The sequence below is a fragment of the Peromyscus californicus genome, unplaced genomic scaffold (genome assembly GCF_007827085.1).
Source record: "Peromyscus californicus insignis strain IS unplaced genomic scaffold, ASM782708v3 Scaffold_9__1_contigs__length_137607984, whole genome shotgun sequence".
NCBI lineage: Eukaryota > Metazoa > Chordata > Mammalia > Rodentia > Cricetidae > Peromyscus > Peromyscus californicus.
In genome coordinates, this window is record NW_026294617.1 from 75,747,606 (window position 1) to 75,766,723 (window position 19,118).

Here is a 19,118-nt window from a genome sequence, read left to right on the forward strand (position 1 = left end):
AGAAGATGCAGTTACTACAGTCTCAACTGAGAGTTTGGCAGCAGGCTGGACTTCTGCATGACCCAGGTTTGAAGGACTTAGAAAGAAAGAAAGGATAGGGCTTAGAATGGGTACTGCTTCTCACCTCTTTGAGCCTCATGGGTCTGCTACATTCGTTGATTTCAGTACCAGGCAGACCCTGGGTCCAGCTTTGGGCCCATCCATTACTGGCTTAGGAGCAGAGTGATGATATGATACCCCTGTGGCATCAAGCGTGGACAAGACCAAGTTTGCATCTATGCTGAGCAGAGATACCCAGTCTCGTTAGAGGATGCAGGGCAGGGGTGTCTGCTGGAGCATGTCTAAGAAAGGCAGCTGCTGTGGCTTTGTGGAAGACCAGAGACCTTCCAGGGGAAAGGGATGTGAGGACGAGCTGACTTCAGGTCCTCTGTCAGTCTCAGACTCTCTCTGTGCTAGAGATCATGGCACAGAGGCCGGCAGCGTCCTCAACATTTAAGATTTCTCTCTCCAAACCTCTCTTGGGCTGTCTAAGATCCTATGTGCATGGAGGCATGATTGTAGAACTTCCAGAAGGCTGAGAGACAGGAAGCTGGCATTATAAGTTAGCTTGTGCCTTTTATTCCCTCCCAACCTTCTCAAGCCTGGTTTCCAAATAGCGGGTATGGAAGCTGCCCAGTGAGGCCCAAAGTCACTTCTAAAGTTGCTTGGCAAAAAGTCACCTGACTACTGCTCAGCTATCCTCAGAACGGTATGTACTATGTCTGCCTTCCAGTGTATGGTTGGATTAGCTACCGTCTAACATGATAGGGTAGGCTCATGTCCAGTTCTCACCTGCCCCCATCCACCCTGTGCTCCCCCCCCCCTCCCCGTGTAGGATACAGTCTCACTTCTCTGAGCAGTTGAACTTGTTGAGATGGGATGACACAGACAATGTAAAAGAAAATGCCCACAGAGTTTTTGAAAAGCCATGGATAAAAGCCCTGGGAGGATGGGGGATGGGGGTCAGGCACGCAGGTGGAGGAATTGAATATTTTCTTTGTCGTCACAGCATAGTGCCAGTCATCTGGGAGTGAGTCTAGCACCTGTTTTAGCCCATTACAGGCAAAGAGGAAGAAGAAAAAGTAACTTCTCACAGAGAGGAAGAAAAACTAACTTCTCACAAGCACAGACATTTCTTGAACTTTGGTTGTTGATGGAAGAGTTTGTTGTAAGCTTGTGACTCTTGGATTTCTGTCTCAGCTTGACCATTAATATTCCATGTTGGATAAATGAAGACATGACCATTCCAAGGTGCGGCGGCGGAGGAGAAGAGTTTTATTGCAGATATGAGGGAGAGTACAGCCACGGGCATCTGGAAGGGTTCAGAGAAGGGACCAAACATGGCCAGTAGACTGAACCAGGCCATGAGAGGAGAGAGAGATGGAGAGAGTGAGAGAAGAGAAGAGAGAGCGAAGAGGAAAGCCAGGAGAGTGCCCGGATGAAACGGCAGGGTTATACAGGAATCAGAAGCTGGGGGAAGGGAAACCCAGGAGCTGAGCAGTATAGGGTAGGGGCCAGGGGGAGCAGAACTGAGAGGAGCAGTGGGTACTGAGTGATCCTGGAGGCCAGCCTGTGCTTTGGTATGCTAACAGGCACTTCAGTTAGCCTTTTGTCTTAAGTTTCTTTTGAACTTGACACATGTGACCTTAGGCAAATTACCATTCTGGACCTTGATCTCTTTATCTTTAAAATGAAGGGTTTATTTCATTACTCATTAAGGGGATTCCAAAAGCCCAGAACATGGCAACTCTCACTACTGCTGCTATTCTTATAATCAAGTTCTCTTGCAAAGTGAAGGGACCTTCTGGAGTCTCTCTAGTTCCAGACAGTAGTTCTATGTTCTTTCTCTCCTATCTTGCTCTTCAAACACACCAAGGCAGAGATTTTGCCCCTTTCCTCCTGCCTTTCCTGTTAGTAACAAAGCTTGGACTTGACAAACTTGAATCTCCCCGAACTACATTTAAAACACCAAGTTCTACCCATTTGTTTTACAGACAAGTAAATTCATCCAATGGAAAAGCTGCTTCTAGCAGTACAGGCTCACAAAACCCTGGCTTTCCTCTAGTGACTGTGCTAATTATAACTCCCACTACCTCGGAACAACACTAGCTTCCCTGGCATTGGCTGGAGCTTTCCCAGTCATGCTGGCACCTCCTGTCCTAAGCCATCAGGAGGTAGTGAGAGAGGACAAACCCCTGCTAGGTGCCAGGCGTCCCAGACCTCCATGTGTCAGTCCTGGTCCAGCCCAGGGAGTTAAATGGTCAGAGGACTCAGAAACAGTGACTTGACCTAGCTGGGAATCTTGATTCCTACCCTTTCTCTCTTTCCGGTCAATCACAAAGTCCTACAGGTATTTTTATCTCCTAAACAATCCAAAGACCAGGGCTCTCCTCTCTGTGCCCTATCCTCACTAGGCCCCTCAGTTTTGTTTGCTCAATCAGTCTGTCCTCCCGATTTTCTGTTTCCTCTCACCGAATCCGACCTTCCCCGTCTACCAGAAGGATCTAGCTGTTCCCTGCAGTCTACAGCACTGGCTCCTGTGAAATGTCACGAAGACTGAGCCCTGTATACATTTCAGTCTCATCCTATGCCTAATGCTTAAATCCGGCAACACAAAACAACTTGCGATTCTGTCCACCACCGAGTAATTCATTTGTCTTTGGGCTTTCGCTTGTGACAGACCCTCTTCCATGCACCGCACGATTGACTGACTAACAATGCTTATACCTTTTTGAAGTTCAGGGGTCATCTCCCCAAAAACTCTTTTATAGATTTTCTCTCCATCTGCTCTATTTATCTGGGGTAGCAATGCATTGTTTGAACTCCTTTACACTCTGCCCATTTCTCTATTACTGCTTCCCATTCCATTCTATCTCTGATGTTTTACTTCTCTTTGAAGGCTCAACTCCCAACCTAGTACTGGGAATATGGCAGAAGCCTTATAAAGACCTGTTGAGGAGATAGATAAGCCCAGAGGTTCCCAGGATGTGTCCTCTGCTGCCCTTTCCAGGGTCACCTTCACATCACCACAAGCCCTCCATGCCCCACATTCCAGCCACACAGAAGGACAGGAAGGGTGCCAAGCACATGTGCTCTTTGTGACTCTGGCTTTGTATATGGCTCCTCCAGTCCAGAATGCCTTTCTCTATTTCTTCATGAATTACAGATGGTTGTGAGTCACCATGTAGGTGCCGAGAATCAAACCAGGGTCTTCTGCTCTTAACTGAGCCATCTTTCCAGCCCCAGCATCTGAATCCATAATCTACCTTTCCAACTCCTGTGAGCCTACATTTCCTACCTTATTCTCTTTCCTTCCTCCAGATGTAAACATGCTGCAATAGACTAAGTGTTAAATAGATGAAAATGGTTATCACTGTCATGTACACCTGGAGACCCATGCAGGGAGTGCCTACCTTCTCATTTAACCTGACCTCTGTGGCTGCCATTGCCACAGGTTATGCTTTTCTTCATAAATTTGACAGAGTTGACAATATTTTTTTTCTATTTTTTATATGTCTTCAGTGAATGCTGTATACATGCTCATGGGTATATGAAAAGTTGTATGTGTGTGTGCACGTATTTTGTACATATGCAGTGGATGCTTGTGTACATGCACGTGAGTGTGCATAAACATATATGTGTGTATGAATGCTTGTGGAAGCCAGAAGATGTTTTCTTTCTCCACTCCCTACCCAATTTCTTTGAGAATTTCTCACTGAACCTGGGGCTCACAAACTTGGCTAGGGTTGGCTAGCCAGCAAACCCTCTAGTCTCTACCTTCTCAGGGCTGGGGGTTAGAGATGCATGCTGCAATGCCCAGTGGCTTCTTTTTGTTTGTTTATTTGTTTGTTTTTCAAGACAGGGTCTCTCTGTGTAGCCCTGGCTGTCCTGAAACTTGCTCTGTAGACCAGAGGCCTTGAACTCAGAGATCTGCCTGCTGAGTGCTGGAATTAAAGGCATGTGCCACCACATCCAGCGGTTGTTTGTTTTAACAAAGTTACTCGGGACTGAAGTCATGTCCTCAAGCTTGGATAACAAGTAATTACTTACTAAACAATCTCCCACAGGCCTTCTTACTTGTTTTTTTTTCGTAATTACTTATTTAATTATTGTTAACTTTGGGAAAACGTTTTAGTTACATACACTTTAAGACGTGTATGACAATGAATATACAATTAAAATTTTTTTTTTTTTTTTTTTTTTGGTTTTTCGAGACAGGGTTTCTCTGTGTAGCTTTGCGCCTTTCCTGGGACTCACTTGGTAGCCCAGGCTGGCCTCGAACTCACAGAGATCCGCCTGGCTCTGCCTCCCGAGTGCTGGGATTAAAGGCGTGCGCCACCACCGCCCGGCCAATTAAAATTTTTAATAAGGAAAATATGTGATAGGAAAGAGACAAAAGGGTATATAGTAGCTGAACTATTTATTTTGTGTATGTGTGTGCGTGTGTGTGTGTGTGTGTGTGTGTGTGTGTGTGTGTGTGTGTGTGTGTGTGTTAAGTCCAGAGGTTGACACTGTCTTCTTAAATCCTTCTTCATCTCATATTTTTGGAGACAAGGTCTCTCCCTGAACATGGAGCTCACTAATTGGTCTAGACTGGCTGTCTATCAAGCCCCAAGGATTTTCCTGTCTCTGTCTTCTCGGAGTTGGGATTACAGGTATGTGCCCCTGCCAAACTATTTATAAACATTTCCCTGGAAACCCAGAATGGCCATTTTCCATATGTGTTCTTCTACATGCACTGTGTGTGCTGACTGCCTGTCCTCAGCTTTCTGAGACTCCTGAGGGCATGCTTATCTATTGGTCCTCCTTTGCATAATAAGAACTGGAAGGAGTTAGGGAATATTTATTAAATACAAATATTTGTAACCAATATTTGTGTCCTTGGTTAAAAATTTTTAGAACTTCACATCTATTAGAATTGCACACACACACACACACACACACACACACACACACACACACGGGGAGGGGGGAGATAATCAGTGTTCAAAAAGAGCTTGAAAAAGATGAAACCCATGCACACTGTAAAATGGTTCAGCTATATAAAAATGACATTAATTCTTCTAAAAATTACACATAGAATTACCATATGCCAACAATTCTTGCCTGGGTATTGAAACCCAACTCAAGCAGACATTTGCTAATTTGTGTTCACAGGGGCCTTATGGTTATGAAATAATCTTTTTTATACACCGTGAAGATGTGTTGCTCTCATTTGTTTAAGAAAGAGCTAAATGGCCAATAGCTAGGCAGGAAGAGGTTAGGCTGGACTTGCAGACAGGGAGAGAGCCCTCTGGGATAAGGAAGGGCAGAGTCACCAGGAGATATGGGGAGAAGCAAGATAAACATGCCATGTTGATAAAAGGTACTGAGCCACATGGTAGAACGTAGATAAGGAATATGGGTTAATCTAAGTTGTAAGAGCTAGTTAGTAACAAGCCTAAGCTATCAACCAAGTATTTATAATTAATAATAAGTCTCTGTGTGGTTATTTGGGAGCTAGCTGGTAGGACAGAGCTAACTGGTATGACAGAAAATTACACCTATACCTTATTCACAGTAGCCAAATGTTGGAAGTAGTAGACATGGAGAGATGACAGACAAACATGTAACGAACTGGTATGTAGCCCAAAACACAGGGAAATTGTAACACAAGCTACAATACAGATGAACCTGGAGAGCATTGTGTGAAGCAACTGACTCCCCAAAGCTGTTCTCTTGCTCCTGAATGTGCTGTGAACATCTATACACATATCATGTACACATGTTATCTACACATAAACAAAATAAGGAGCATGGGCTGAAGTGTCCGATAACCAGATTCTAAATTCCCCTGGCAATGTGCTGCTGCCTAGCACAGTGGGACCTCCCCAGCTGGGAGAGGTGGCCTCTCCAGCTCTGAGAGAGGGGCTAGTCTTAGGGAATCAGGGCCTTGAAAGGGTTTCCTGGCGGAAAATCTAATAGACTCAAATATGTAGAGTGGCCACCTCACCCTTAGGAAAATGGATGGGACTCCAGGATCAGCAGTGGGCAGCTGATCACAAGACGACAAATGTGTTCTTTCCCGTCTTTGAGGCAGTGGAGACATAATAACGATTGAAAGCGGAATGAAGATGGGTGGAGAGATCAGGGGATGGGAAGTTGATGCTGATAAAGACAGTTACAGTTGGGGGCAAAGTTCTGGAGATGGATGAGAGTGATGCTCATAAAACAGTGCGAATTCACAAAACTGCACACTTACAATTAGTTGTTATATATTCTACTATATACACTTACAGATACTATATACACTATATACAGATACACTTCTGTGTGTGTGTGTGTGTATGTGTGTGTGTGTGAGCACGCGCACATGCGAGCATATGCACGTGCAGAGGTGAGAGATAAATGTTGGGTATCTTCCTCTATTGATGCTGATCTTATTTTTTCAGAGAAAGTCTCTCACTGAACCTGAAACTCACTAGTTTGAATACACTGGCTGGCCACTGAGCTCTGGGGACCTGCCCAACCTCATCAATTCTGTTGCGCTACCCCCCCCCCCACACACACACCTCTGCATCCCTGCTACCACCACTACCATCACCTTCCACCACCCCTGCCCCCAGCACTGGAGCTACAAACATGGGCCTTATCAGAATTTTTCTTCTGATCACTGGGAAGCAAATCCCAAACTAAATTCTGGAGCCTAATCTAATTCAAATCCACTTTCACTCACACCGCCCCCCCCCCCCACCCTTAACAATAGCTACATAATTTATACTTCAGTCTGAACTTATTCCAAAGCCGTTCTTCCTACTAGCTGTGTCCGTTCAGATTTGCAGAGCAATCGCCAGGGGATGGGACTGTTGAAAGAATGGCTAGTTTGTTTCTAGCTCAAATGCCCGCCTTGTTAGCAGTGTCACTGGACTGTTGGTCTGCACACGTACATTCCTGGATTAATCGAACGTCTCTTGATTGCCATACACAGTCTGCTGTACTAGCTGCTACAGGAGAAAGGTATCAACAGAGAAATACAAACGATAATAATCAACACCGCAGAGGTGTGCCCAGAGCTCCTGTAGCAATGAGAACGATAAAATGTGCCGGGGAAAGCCTCACCAGATGCATGGGGCTGGCCTGAATCTTAAACAAACCCAGCCTTTCCTATTTAGTCCCTTAGAAGGATGTTTGTATGTGAGGAAGGGGGTAAGCTTGCTGCAATAGCAATGCGTGGAGCAGAGTCTATTAGTCACAGACGGGAAAACTAAGGTAGGGAAGCTGGTCGAGCAGGCCGCATAGGGTCAAACCTACCACTCTAGGAAAAGAGACCGATTTAAAACAAGAAATGATCCAGAGCAAATGACTTCAGTAAGTCGACATCTCTGGATGATTTTATCATCTCTCAGTTTGTCACAGTAATGGCAAATATCTACTGACGTCATACCTAAGGGTGGCACAACACTGAGTGTAGCTCATTGGCTTATTCAGTCTTGCCCCAAATCTACAGGACAGGTGCCATTACTACATCTACCTTGAAGCCGAGTTTCTCTGTCCTGTCCCGTTCTGCAGCTGCTTCCAAATAAAGTCAATTATTTGGGAAGCAGCTGTTGGGTACTTGGGAACAGGCAGGTGGGAGAGAAACTTCCGCCTCCACTACCTCAGCTCAGAGAAATGACAGTACAGCCATGCATTGCTTAAGGCGTCATTAAGCAGTTTCACAACGATGAGAGCAACATAGAACAGATGCTGTAGCCTGCTGCACTCCTGGGCTACTGTCCAATGTGCTGCGGTCCTGAGAACCACAAGCAACTAAAGCACAGCAGCAGCGGTGTGTCTAAATAAACACCCAAGAAGATACAGGACAATCTGTACAACAGATGGAAACAGTAGATCTGGATAGGGCCTTGACTGTGAATGGACCTTGAGGGGCTGGGAGCTGCTTGTGGTCAATGGGAGACAGGTAAGTGACTGGGAAGGCCTGGCCGTGCTTCTCAACACCACTGTGGACTTTATAAACACTGTATCCTTGGGCTACACCAAATTTACCTTTAGTTTTTTTTCATTAGTAATTAGCCTTAGCTTATTGTAACTTCTTTACCTTGTAAACTTCTAATTTGTTTTATTTTGGCTCTTTTGTAACAACAAGTTAAAATACAAACATATTATATGGCAAAAAATATACTGCATAGATACTGTACAAAAATATTTTATATCCTTATTCTAAAAGCTTTTTTTCTATTTTAATTTTTTTCTTTTTAGACTCTTCTGTTTAAAAAAAGAAAACTAAGACAGAAGCACACATTGACCCAGGCCTATGAGAGTCAGTATCATCTATATCACTGTGTCCTGCCCATCCCCTCAGGCCCCACCCTTATTTCCCCCCAACTCCCACCTTCCCCTACCCCCCCCCCACCCCACCCCCCACCCCCGGCCCTGTCCATCCTGTCCTTATGGAAGGTCCTCAGGGCAGTAGCACTAATGGAGCCACCTGTCATCTCCCATGATAAGTGACTTCTGACATCACTCCTGCAGGACCTGCCTGAGGCTAGTCTTAAATTAACCTTTTCATTTTGTTAAGTAAAGAGATTACTTTAAACCAACGGGAAAAATTAGCCAAGCATGGTGACCCACACCTTTAATCCCAGCACGTGGGAGGCAGAGGCAGGTGGAGGTGTATCTCTGTAAATTGGAGGCCAGCCTGATCTACATAGTGGAGTTTCAGGACAGCCAGGGCTACACTGAGAGACCCTGTCTCAAAATAACAAAACAAAACATTATTATTTTATTATTAATATTATTATTTTCACACAGTAAACACACAAACAGGAGAAGTACGATCTTCTGCTATTATAAAGCATCCTGTGTGGTGCATAGTGCATGTGCTATGCTTTTATACACCTGGCTGTGCCGAAGGTTCACTCACATTAGCATCACCACAAACACGAAGGTCAAGTATCATCCTAGAATATTACAAAGACTATGACATCAGTAGGCAACAGGAATTGTTTAGCTTCATTAAAAGCTCACGGGGCCACCGTCATGTATATGGTCCTTCATTGACCATAACATTGTTATGTGGCACATGTCTGTATCTGCCCATGTTAAATCGGGCACTGAGTGACAGAACCAAGGTTCAGTGTTAGAAGTGCCACATTAACAGCTTAGTAATCATAATAGTAGGAGAAGGGCAATGAGGTGAGTGATAAAATCAGGAGGTTGCTCACCAGAGCTATAAAAGGATGCTATGTACAAGCCTCAGAGATTGCCCGGGAACACGATCATCTAATATCAAAGATGAGAAAACTGGCTGGCAAGATGGTTCAGCCAGTAAAGGTGGCTGACCACCTGTTACTGAACCTGAGCTCAATCTTTGGGACCCACAGGACGGAAGGAGAGAACAGAATCCTGCAAGTTACACAAGCGCACACAACACACACACACAAACACACACACACACACACACACACACACACACACACACACACATACACACACACACACACACACACACACACACACACACACACACACAGAAAGAGAAAGAGACAGAGAGACAGAGACAGACACATACACACATAGAGACAGAGACACAGAGAGAGACAGAGACAGAGACAGACACACACATTAAAACATCATTTTAAAACTTTAAAGGTAAGAAAACTAAAGAGGTCTAGGTCTCAGATCAGGCAGCTCGTGGCTCAAAAAGGAATGAGACATAGCTCTTCTCCTGCTTCTATCTAAAGGCTAAATTCATTTTCATCCTCCAACATTATGATAATTTCATTTTGGAAGAACTTCTCTTGACAAATAAAAGTATAGCTGGAGAGATGGCTCAGTGGTTCAGAACACATGCTGGTCTTCCAGAGGACCCGAGTTAGGTTCTCAGCACCCAGGTTGGGTGATTCATAGTCACTTGTAACTCAAGCTCCAAGGGGATCCCACATGGCACCAGCACTCTTGGGTGTGTTCTCCGCCATGTATGTATAATGAAAGTAATAAATAAATATTTTTAAAAGATAAAAATAAAAATATGAAACCATACCCAGTTAAGTTAGATTCTTTGCAAAAATGTGAAAGTTGTACAAGTAATTCTTGAAAGAAAACAATGATTGTGAAACATACGTACTTTGGAATTGGTAGCTATATATTGACACTATCTAGTCCAGGATGATAACATTCCATTTCATTTCTCTTCACTTTCTGCTGTTGGACCTAGCCTCGTCACATTTTAAATTCCACTTTTAGAGTGCAACCCGTAGGCTTTTGAAAAGCACAGAAGTCTGGGCAAGGGCAAGAAACTAATCACCATGGCTGGTGGTTTTCAGAGTGCTGTTTGATGACCACATGTTGATCACACAGCAGTGGATCTCACACATTCCAGGGCTGGGCACATTCAGCTAATATGAGAAGATGCAGGATTAGGTAATAAAAATGAGCAGGTCAGCCAAGACTCCACCCAGACACTACTTACACAGCAGCTGCTGTCTGGCCATGCTGCGAAGTCTGTCCTGCAAGGAGTGGGCCATACCTAGCTGTGGACCACCTGCAGGGTTATCTCTCTTTCTTTTGACCCACAGGTCGGGAGTCTATAGCTATAAGCCTGGCAGTGGTTACTTCTTAGCTTGATTTACATTGTCAAAATGATAACCCATCCTTTCCCCCACAGAACTGAACCTACAATTACGGTATGGTACCATGAGGGGCAGTAGTCCCTAAACACATAGGTGTATGTTCCTGTTTGTGCTGAAGGTAGGAGCCAGAGGGATCAAGAACACGACCAGAAAACCCACAGAATCAACTAACCTGGGCTCATAGGGGCTCACAGAGACCAGGGAGCCAGAATGGGAAAATGGGACTGACCTAGGTCTTTCTGCACATCTGTTACAGTTGTGTTGCTTAGTCCTTTGTGGGACTCCTAGCTAGGAGCAGGGGCTGTCTCTGATGTGGTCCATTAATTTTTTAATTAATTAAAAAAAAGATTCAGCCAGGCCATGCTCCACAGTGAGGGAAAAGAAATGATTTCACAATAAACTGGAAGTTCAGGAATCAAAGGCAAACATAACTCTAAATTGCAAAAAAAAAAAGTATATATATGAAATTATTATTAATATTTACAAAAACTGAAGCTTCAAGGATACTTTATTTAATATTAAACACATAGTAGCTAGTTTCAAAGAACCAATTTTTATGTGTAACTCAATATTCTTTAATAAACCCATGACTGGTATGATTTTTAATTTTACTTTCTCAGTTCTCTAAAAGGTCTAAAAGAAAGAAACTCTAGAGCACTTTTAAAATTTGCTTTTAAATTGATAATTTGAGGCTTTGGCATAACTCTAGCTTTTACAGATTCTCTTACAGGAAAAAAATTCCATGTAGCTTCCCTCACAATGAAGAATTTATCCAGGCCCCCTCTCCTCTGTCTCTCCTTGTCTCTGTCTCTCCTCTATCTCTGTCTCTCCCTCTCCTCTATCTCTGTCTGTCCCTCTCCTCTGTCTCTGTCTCTCTCTCTCTAAATCATCAATCAACTACCTAAGGAAGACTTGACACTTGGAAAGAGAAGCACAGACCCTCTTCCCAGTCCCGTTCTCCCAGTTTCCCGGAAGCTGTCGTGGTGGGATGTTTGATTGTCTCACACTAAGACAGTAATTTTTCCCTCTTAAGTACCAAAATCTAAAAAAAAAAAGTCTATCTACAATAGATTTGTAGTACATATGTTCATAAGCATTGGTTTTCTTTAAAGAATTACTTGTACAACACGCACATTTTTGCAGAGATTCTAACTTAACTGGGTGTAGCTTTATACTTTCATTTTTAAAGAAATGTTTGTCCAACATGCAAGAGAAATCAATCTAAGTATAGTAACAGACGGCATCAGAACCTCTTGACTTTCTGTGTGCTGCTAGGCATGTGACCCCTGCTGTCTCTTCACGACTAACTAATCTTCCTAACCTAAAGAAGCCATCATGTAAGTAACAAGCATGAGCAGAAGATGAGTTGCTCTGGCCGTATTATAAAGAGTCGAACCTCTTTTTCATTTTTTTTTTTTTTTTTTTTTTTTTGGTTTTTCGAGACAGGGTTTCTCTGTGTAGCTTTGCGCCTTTCCTGGAACTCGCTTTGGAGACCAGGCTGGCCTCGAACTCACAAAGATCCACCTGCCTCTGCCTCCCGAGTGCTGGGATTAAAGGCGTGCGCCACCACCGCCCGGCTCTCTTTTTCATTTTTTTAAATACCGCAATAACTACCAGCAAGTATATAATGATGACCCTCTCTTAGAAATGGGACATTACCCCGTTTACAAAGCAGCTCATGGAAACTGTTACTTATTCATACAACAAATGAGTCTCAGTGCCTGCAGCACTATCCTGAATGTCAGTTCTGTGGCGGCTGGAGCGGGTTTGCAGAAGGGAAGCAGCTTGTCCAGCAGGTGCCTGGTTCTTGGTACAGTGTTTCCTGAGTCCCTGGTTCTTCTATCAAAACAAAACTTAAAAAAAAAAAAAAAAAAAAAAAAAAAAAAAAAAAAAACTTGCCTGATTTTTATCAATCCCTCACCACTACACACTGGGATAGATTTCTTTTCACCTATGATATTATATCATCAAAAATGGCAAGCTAGGGGGCTGGCTCAGTGGTTAAGAGCATTGGCTGCTCATCCAGAAGACCAAGAGTTCAATTCCCAGCATCTATTCGGCAGCTCACAACTGTCTATAACTCCAGTTCTAGGGTATCCGACATACTCACACAGATGTACATGAAGGCAAAACATCAATGTCCATGAAATAAAAATAAATTCAATTTTACAAATTGGCAAGATGGGTGCCGTGATTCATTCCTCTGTTGCCAGCGCTCAAGGGGTTGAAGCAAGACAATTACAACTTTGAGGCCAGCCAAGGGTACACACTGAGATCTCAATGTGTTCTACCCTCCAGATAAAATGAACATTTAATCCAAGTCTTTTATTTTTTAAACATAAGCCTTGTCTCATAAGCCAAGTTGGCTTCCATAGCCCAAGATCATCTTGAACTTTATACCCTTTGCCTCCACCTCCAGAGTACTAAGACTATTGGTATGCACGACTATGGCCAGGTTATACGGTGCTGGGGATCAAACCCAGGACCTCAGGCATGCTAGGCAAGCACCCCACCAGCTGAGCTGTCTTCTCAGCCCTTAACCCAGCATGATCTCTCAACCTGTGGGTCGCGACCCCTCTGGAGGTCACCTATCGGCTATCCTGCATACCAAATATTTACATTGCAATTCATAGCAGTAGCAAAATTACAGTTGTGAAGTAGCAATGAAATAATTGTATGGTTGGGCGTCAACACCACATAAGGAACTTTATTAAAGTGTCGAAGCGTTAGGAAGGTTGGGAACCACTGCTTTAGTGGTTTCCAGGAACTGTCACCAACAGGGAAGAGGAATGTGACGGGCAGGCTGAACAAAAGCTGGGTGAGATAGGACAAAAGGAAACACATGCCCGGAACCATATGAGACAACGGCTGCCTGCCCACTGTGTTCACATAAGACCAAATGGAGACAGATCACAGTTACCTGCATGCCACCCAATGGCAAGATGGAACCAGTAAAAGGATTGTCCCCTCTACCTGTGACTTTGTGCTGTGACTCCCTCCCCTATCCCCTGAGGCAGCTGCCATAATCCAGTGAATCACTTTTCCAGAGAGAGATGGTGCCCTCTCTCATCCCACACAAAGCATTTCCTGAAGCATTCCACCTTTAGCCAATAAAGAGCAGAGAATGAGGGCCAAAGGAGCCAAGCAGTAGTCACCTGGTTGGGGGTGAAAGAAAACCCTTTCCCTCCGATGATCTACAAGCTGCCCCTTCTGCCCTGCTTTGGGGACAGTTCACGGAAACACTTCCTCCTGCTACACAGTGAAGAAATTTGTTCAATAGTTCTACGCCGAGGCCCACGCTACCATGCATCCTCCCCATCTGCGTTATCAAGTCATCAAGTCCCCTGGACCTCTGGCAGCTTCCCAGGAGACACACTCACTCACTATACAGCCATAGAAAAGATAACGATGACCCCGGAGGAGTTCTCAGGGAGAGGAAGATTAAAACATGGACATTCAGAAAAGAGGGAACGGACTAAATCTCCCAGAATTAACAGTACACATCAATTGAATCTACCAAACACTGAAATCTCATGGATATCACCGCCAGCCTGTCTCAGATTTAGCAGTCCATATTAACAGAATTGACCAAAGAATCATGGAGGTCTCACAGAAACAACGTGAGGTTGTTTCTCAGATCCAGATGCTCTCCAGTGGCTTCTATTGCTCCCCAGCCTTCTCAGTCAAGGTAATGCTTGTGTAGCTCTTTGGTGCAAACGGCTGGGCATTTAGAAGGGAACTTTGGTCAAATCTGTGGCAACCAGACACCAGACACCTGCACTACTTCAGATCCTCTTGCTCAGACCCTAAGAGGCCTGAGGAAATCAGTGTAGTGACCAGCCAGGAAACTCAATCCTTGTAACCCATCAGGACTTAAAGTCCTCTTACCAACATGCTGTCTCATCTCACCCCCAGCTCTGCCAACTCACACACACCAATCAAAGCAGCCCTGGGTACCTGGGAGGTCCGGTCTCCCTCCTACCTCACTCCACTGTTCCGTGGGTACCCTCTTTTTCATTCTAGGGCAAACAGTTCTAGGACTGAAATGCCTCATATTCTGTTTCAAACGTGTATCTGTCTGAACACCTTCAAAGGAAAACACGGATTTCTCAAGAAAAGAATGTATCCTAAGTGGTTTCTTCACACCACCATATTTCCTCCCAAGACCTGGAGCTGGAAAAGGCCTTTAGGAGAATGTGTAGTCTGAGTCATTTCCTCCACGCTCCGTTTAAAATGCAAATTTCTGTGCTTCCCCCATCCAGCCCTAAAGTTGGAGTTGTCTGTGGTGCACACAGAATCCACATTTTAGCCCGGCTGTGTCGCCACAGGGTTTGGAGGCTCTTGCTTTGCACAGCCCCCCTCCCGCTGAAGAGGAAGGAGGAGGAAAGCCGGCCCCAGAGAGGGGAATGGGCTTGTCCGAGGTCACGGGGAAGCTCTGTTCCTCGCGCTGAGCTAGACAAGCAGTCTAGACTAGCAGTCCGCGTTGCGCGCACTCCCCTGCCGCACACTCACTCACCCGCTTGTAGACGTCCTCCCGGCTGGCCTCATACTTCTGTTGCATGCGCTCCTCCAGGAAGTAGATGCGCAGCTTGAGGCTGAAGTTCTCCTTCTTCAGGTCATTGAGGTGCTGGGACAGAGTGCGATATCCATTAGACATGGTGGGCGACCCATGGGGAGGAGCATGCCCAATCGCCCCCTCACCCCAGGAACACGGTGCAGCTTCGCCGCGGCATGGAGCTGGCGGGCTGGGACGCTGCTGAGGCCGCGGGACCCTGGAGGCTAAGGCGACATAGCCCCTGCTGGTGCGCTCCAGGACCTGGGACTGCCCGGGCTCTCTCTGCTCTGGGTGCTGGAGCGCAGCGCGCTTTCTTTTTTTACCCCGGGGAGATATTTGCGGAATCCCTGACGGAGGAACATGCTGTGTGAACTCAGACACAAGTGGCAGTAACCTGACTCCAGGACAGAGCTGTCACCCTGCCCCCCCCCCCACAGCCCCCCCACTCCCCGCGCGCCTCTAGGCCCTAGAGTGGGCAGTTAGCTTTTTGGAAAGAGAGGGACTGACCCCCCTCCCCCCATTCCCGGAAATGGGAAGGGGGTGGTTAATGTGGCACTGGGGTTGCAAAGGCAAGAGGGAACTGGAAGGGTTAGGGGGAGGGGGTTGGCAGACAGAAACAAGAAATAAGGTTGCTATCGAGAGAGCACATGTCCACACAATGACCCACAGAATAGCGGACAGAGCCAAGTAGCCTCTTTCTACCAGGTGCAGATCTTAAGGCGCTACCGACCAGAGAGGAGTCCAATTCCTTTAATGATCCAGAGCTCTGCCTCGACCAGTGTCCTCCAGTCTTTCTCCCTGTCCATGTTCAGTCCCAGGGCTGTGGGCTCATAGCCTTTATTCCCATGCTCTCTGCTCCCTGATACACACCACACACCCGAAAGAAAGGATGAATCTTGGCTGAGTGGGATCTTTGCAAACTGTTTTTCAGTGGAGCTTCCGCAGAGGGAGGCCCAAGGGTTCCTCCCTCTGGGGAATAAGTGTAGGAGTCCATGCGGGGGTGGGGGGGTGTGGGGGGGTGCAGGGAGTAGGGGCAGCCGACATCCTGGAGACTAGAGATTTCAGCCACTCACTGGTTCTTAACTCCCGCACCTGCCTAATGGAGCCAGGCCATCATCACCAGATCCTGCTCATAAAGCAAATTAAGATCCTTGAGTGACAGCTGCAACATTAGCAGGAAGTATTATTTATACCACATCACATGGGACTTTGAAGGTGACTGGGAGACAGCCCCAAAGCACTGATCCCAAAAGAGGTTCTTGATTTGGTAATACCAAGTTGGAAAAATTACTATTAACATCTGAGATAAAGGAAATCTAAAATTTTTATATTTAATCCAAGCATCCACTTCTTTTCCACTACCTACTTTTCATCTTTTCCCATTCTTTCTGGACCTTCATAATGATTCCAGTCAACCTTGGTGCCTGTCATTATCCAGTATCAGAGGTTGCATACATAGCCGGGCTGTGGTGGCACATGCCTTTAATCCCAGCGGATGGGAGGCAGACCTCTGTGATTTCGGGGCCAGCCTAGTTTACAGAGCAAGTTCCAGGACAGCCAAGACTACAAAATGAAACCCTATCCTGGAAAAACAAAACAAACAAACAAAAAAACCAACAAAGGTGAAGATAGCCACACCCCCCAAGAGCAGAGCGGCCACACAGTTGGTCACATGATAAGGTGTGTTCTATGCTGTAATCTTTCAAATCTGTGTCTTTCAAACTTTTTATATTGTGCACTGAAACACACACACACACACACACACACATTATTCAATTATGCATTATAATCTGATATTTTCTATTTCTCTTTCTGGGAGTGACCTGCTTGCTAAATTGACTGACTGCACAGTGGATAGATAAATCTTAACGTATAGTCTGAAAACCATTGACTCTAAGGGAACGCAGAACGAAGAATGATTGATTCTGACTGGGAGGCTAATGGAGAATGCTCTGCCAGCAACTGAACTTGCACTTGGCCATGACAGACAGACAGAGTAGTTTGAGTAAACTAGGCGGCTTCAGGAGCGCAGAACTAGAACTGTGCAAGGGGAGAGTCCGTTTTTCTAAGAAGAGAAGATTGTAAGAGGGGAACACGTGTCCTATCGTTGTAAGCCAAAAATACTTCACATTAAAAAAAAATCTACTCACTTAAAAATCTGCACACAAAAATTTTACATGTTCATTAAATCCTTAACTTTCATTGAGAGTTAGTGACAAGGAGGACCAAAGTCAAAGCTCAAAACACACCTTTCTGAGGCACTGTGGTGTGGTCCTGTAATCCCAGCCTCTTAGGAGGCTGAGGCAGGAGGATTACTGGTTTGAGGCCAGCCTGGACAACATAATAAGGCTATGTCTCACACACACACCAACACACTTCCTGGTACCAGTTCTGTTATTAAATATCTGTGTGACCTGAAGATGTCCTTCTCTGGACACAGAGCCCTCCTCATCTGGAAAATGAAATGGCTGGGGACAGAGTGATCTTTAAGCCCTTTTCTGGTCTAAACTCCTAAGGGGTGATGGCTATGGTCACTTCCCTCTGCTCAAGGTGGGTCAGATTGGCAGATTGTAGTTAGTGTGTGGTTAGGCTTTGGCTGTCTACTGGGATACTTTTTTTTAAGTCACATACAATAATTTCATAAAAGGTTCTAATTAAGGAAATGGAAGTAGGTAAGGATTCAGGGTACTCCCATGCAGCTGGGATTTTCCTGCACGGTATTCCTATTTCCCTTTTTCCCTCTTTCCTTCTCCCCTGCCCTTTCCTGTGGCGCTTGCTCGGTTGATTTGTTTCGTATGCTTTGTTTTGGGCCAGTCCATTAGCGTCATCACTTATATGATGGTAAGTCTTTACCTTTCTGAGTTTTCTTTCTCTCCACACTTTCTCCCCCAGAGAGTTTAATCCACTTTTAGTGCTATACTTTTATCCCCCAAGTGACATCCTGGCTTAGGTCCTTTGCTGAAGACCTAGCCCCCCACACACAATGTTTTGCTAAAGAGCCACTTAATCTTCCCGTCCTCATGACAGACTTCATGACAAACACATCTGCATGAGCCCAGCCATGTCTGCGAGACTCTGCCATAGCCATCTGCCCTTCAGAGCCAAGGAAATGCCTTCAGAACTCAGATCTTGTCAGAGCCCTTCATGGGCATCTCATCCATCTCTTAGGCTAAAGAGAAAACGTTATCACATTTCTTTAAGACATCCCACTTCTTTTCCTTTGTTAAGCCTCAGTTGGAAATCCCTAAAAAAGAAGTCACACCTTCTCTACCCTGGCCATCTTTCCTTTCTGACCTCCCAGTAAGGCAAACACATCACCAAGTGTTCATCCGGGGCCTGTTGATGTCGCTTTTATCATTTGGGTGGATTACTGAGACTAGAATTATTTGACTTTTCATGTAAACTCTGACCTCCCCAGTTATCTATGGCCACCCTAGTAAAGGGCCGCTGAGTCACGTGTCTGCTTTTTCAGCCTCTGTAGCAACGGAAAAGCACTTCTGCGGTGACACTAATCCAGCAGTGCGGCTACAGGCTGTCTACAATGATTTCCACCAAAGGAGAGTTGCCTGGGGGCTGGCAGGGAACGGTTTGTGCCTTCGTTCTCTTAGCTTAGTATCTATAAAGCACTCCCTAAATCATCAGTGGAGTTCATGAATGGGTTAGCTTGCCCAAATTTTCCTCCTAATGTCGATTCAGGAGGATGACAGGCACCAAGAACTTCATACTTCGAACACAGAGGACTAGGGCACACTGCCCCCTTCCAGCTGGCCTTATAATGAATACACCTCAGCTAAACGTGCCCCTCCTCCATGCCTCCCTCACTCCCCTAAGTCAACTAGACTCTTCCTCACAGCTCCACAGTGTAAGACACTGTCCCTTCCTTTCCCCCAAAGCCTGAAAATAGTCTCCATTGC

The 19,118-nt window shown here is 45.4% G+C and overlaps 1 protein-coding gene across 13 annotated transcripts in view; it reads right to left on the reverse strand.

The window, feature by feature from the left end:
• LOC128105326 (myomegalin-like) overlaps positions 1-19,118 on the reverse strand; it is a 198,778-nt gene that overhangs the window by 117,916 nt on the left and 61,744 nt on the right. For 11 of the 13 annotated variants that reach the window (XM_052730389.1, XM_052730370.1, XM_052730380.1 and 8 more), the window contains exon 4: positions 15,166-15,276. The exons of the other annotated variants lie outside the window; for them this stretch is intronic. In XM_052730389.1, coding sequence (XP_052586349.1) covers positions 15,166-15,276 — 111 coding nt within the window. The remainder of the gene's footprint in view (positions 1-15,165; positions 15,277-19,118) is intronic. 13 annotated transcript variants of the gene reach the window in all.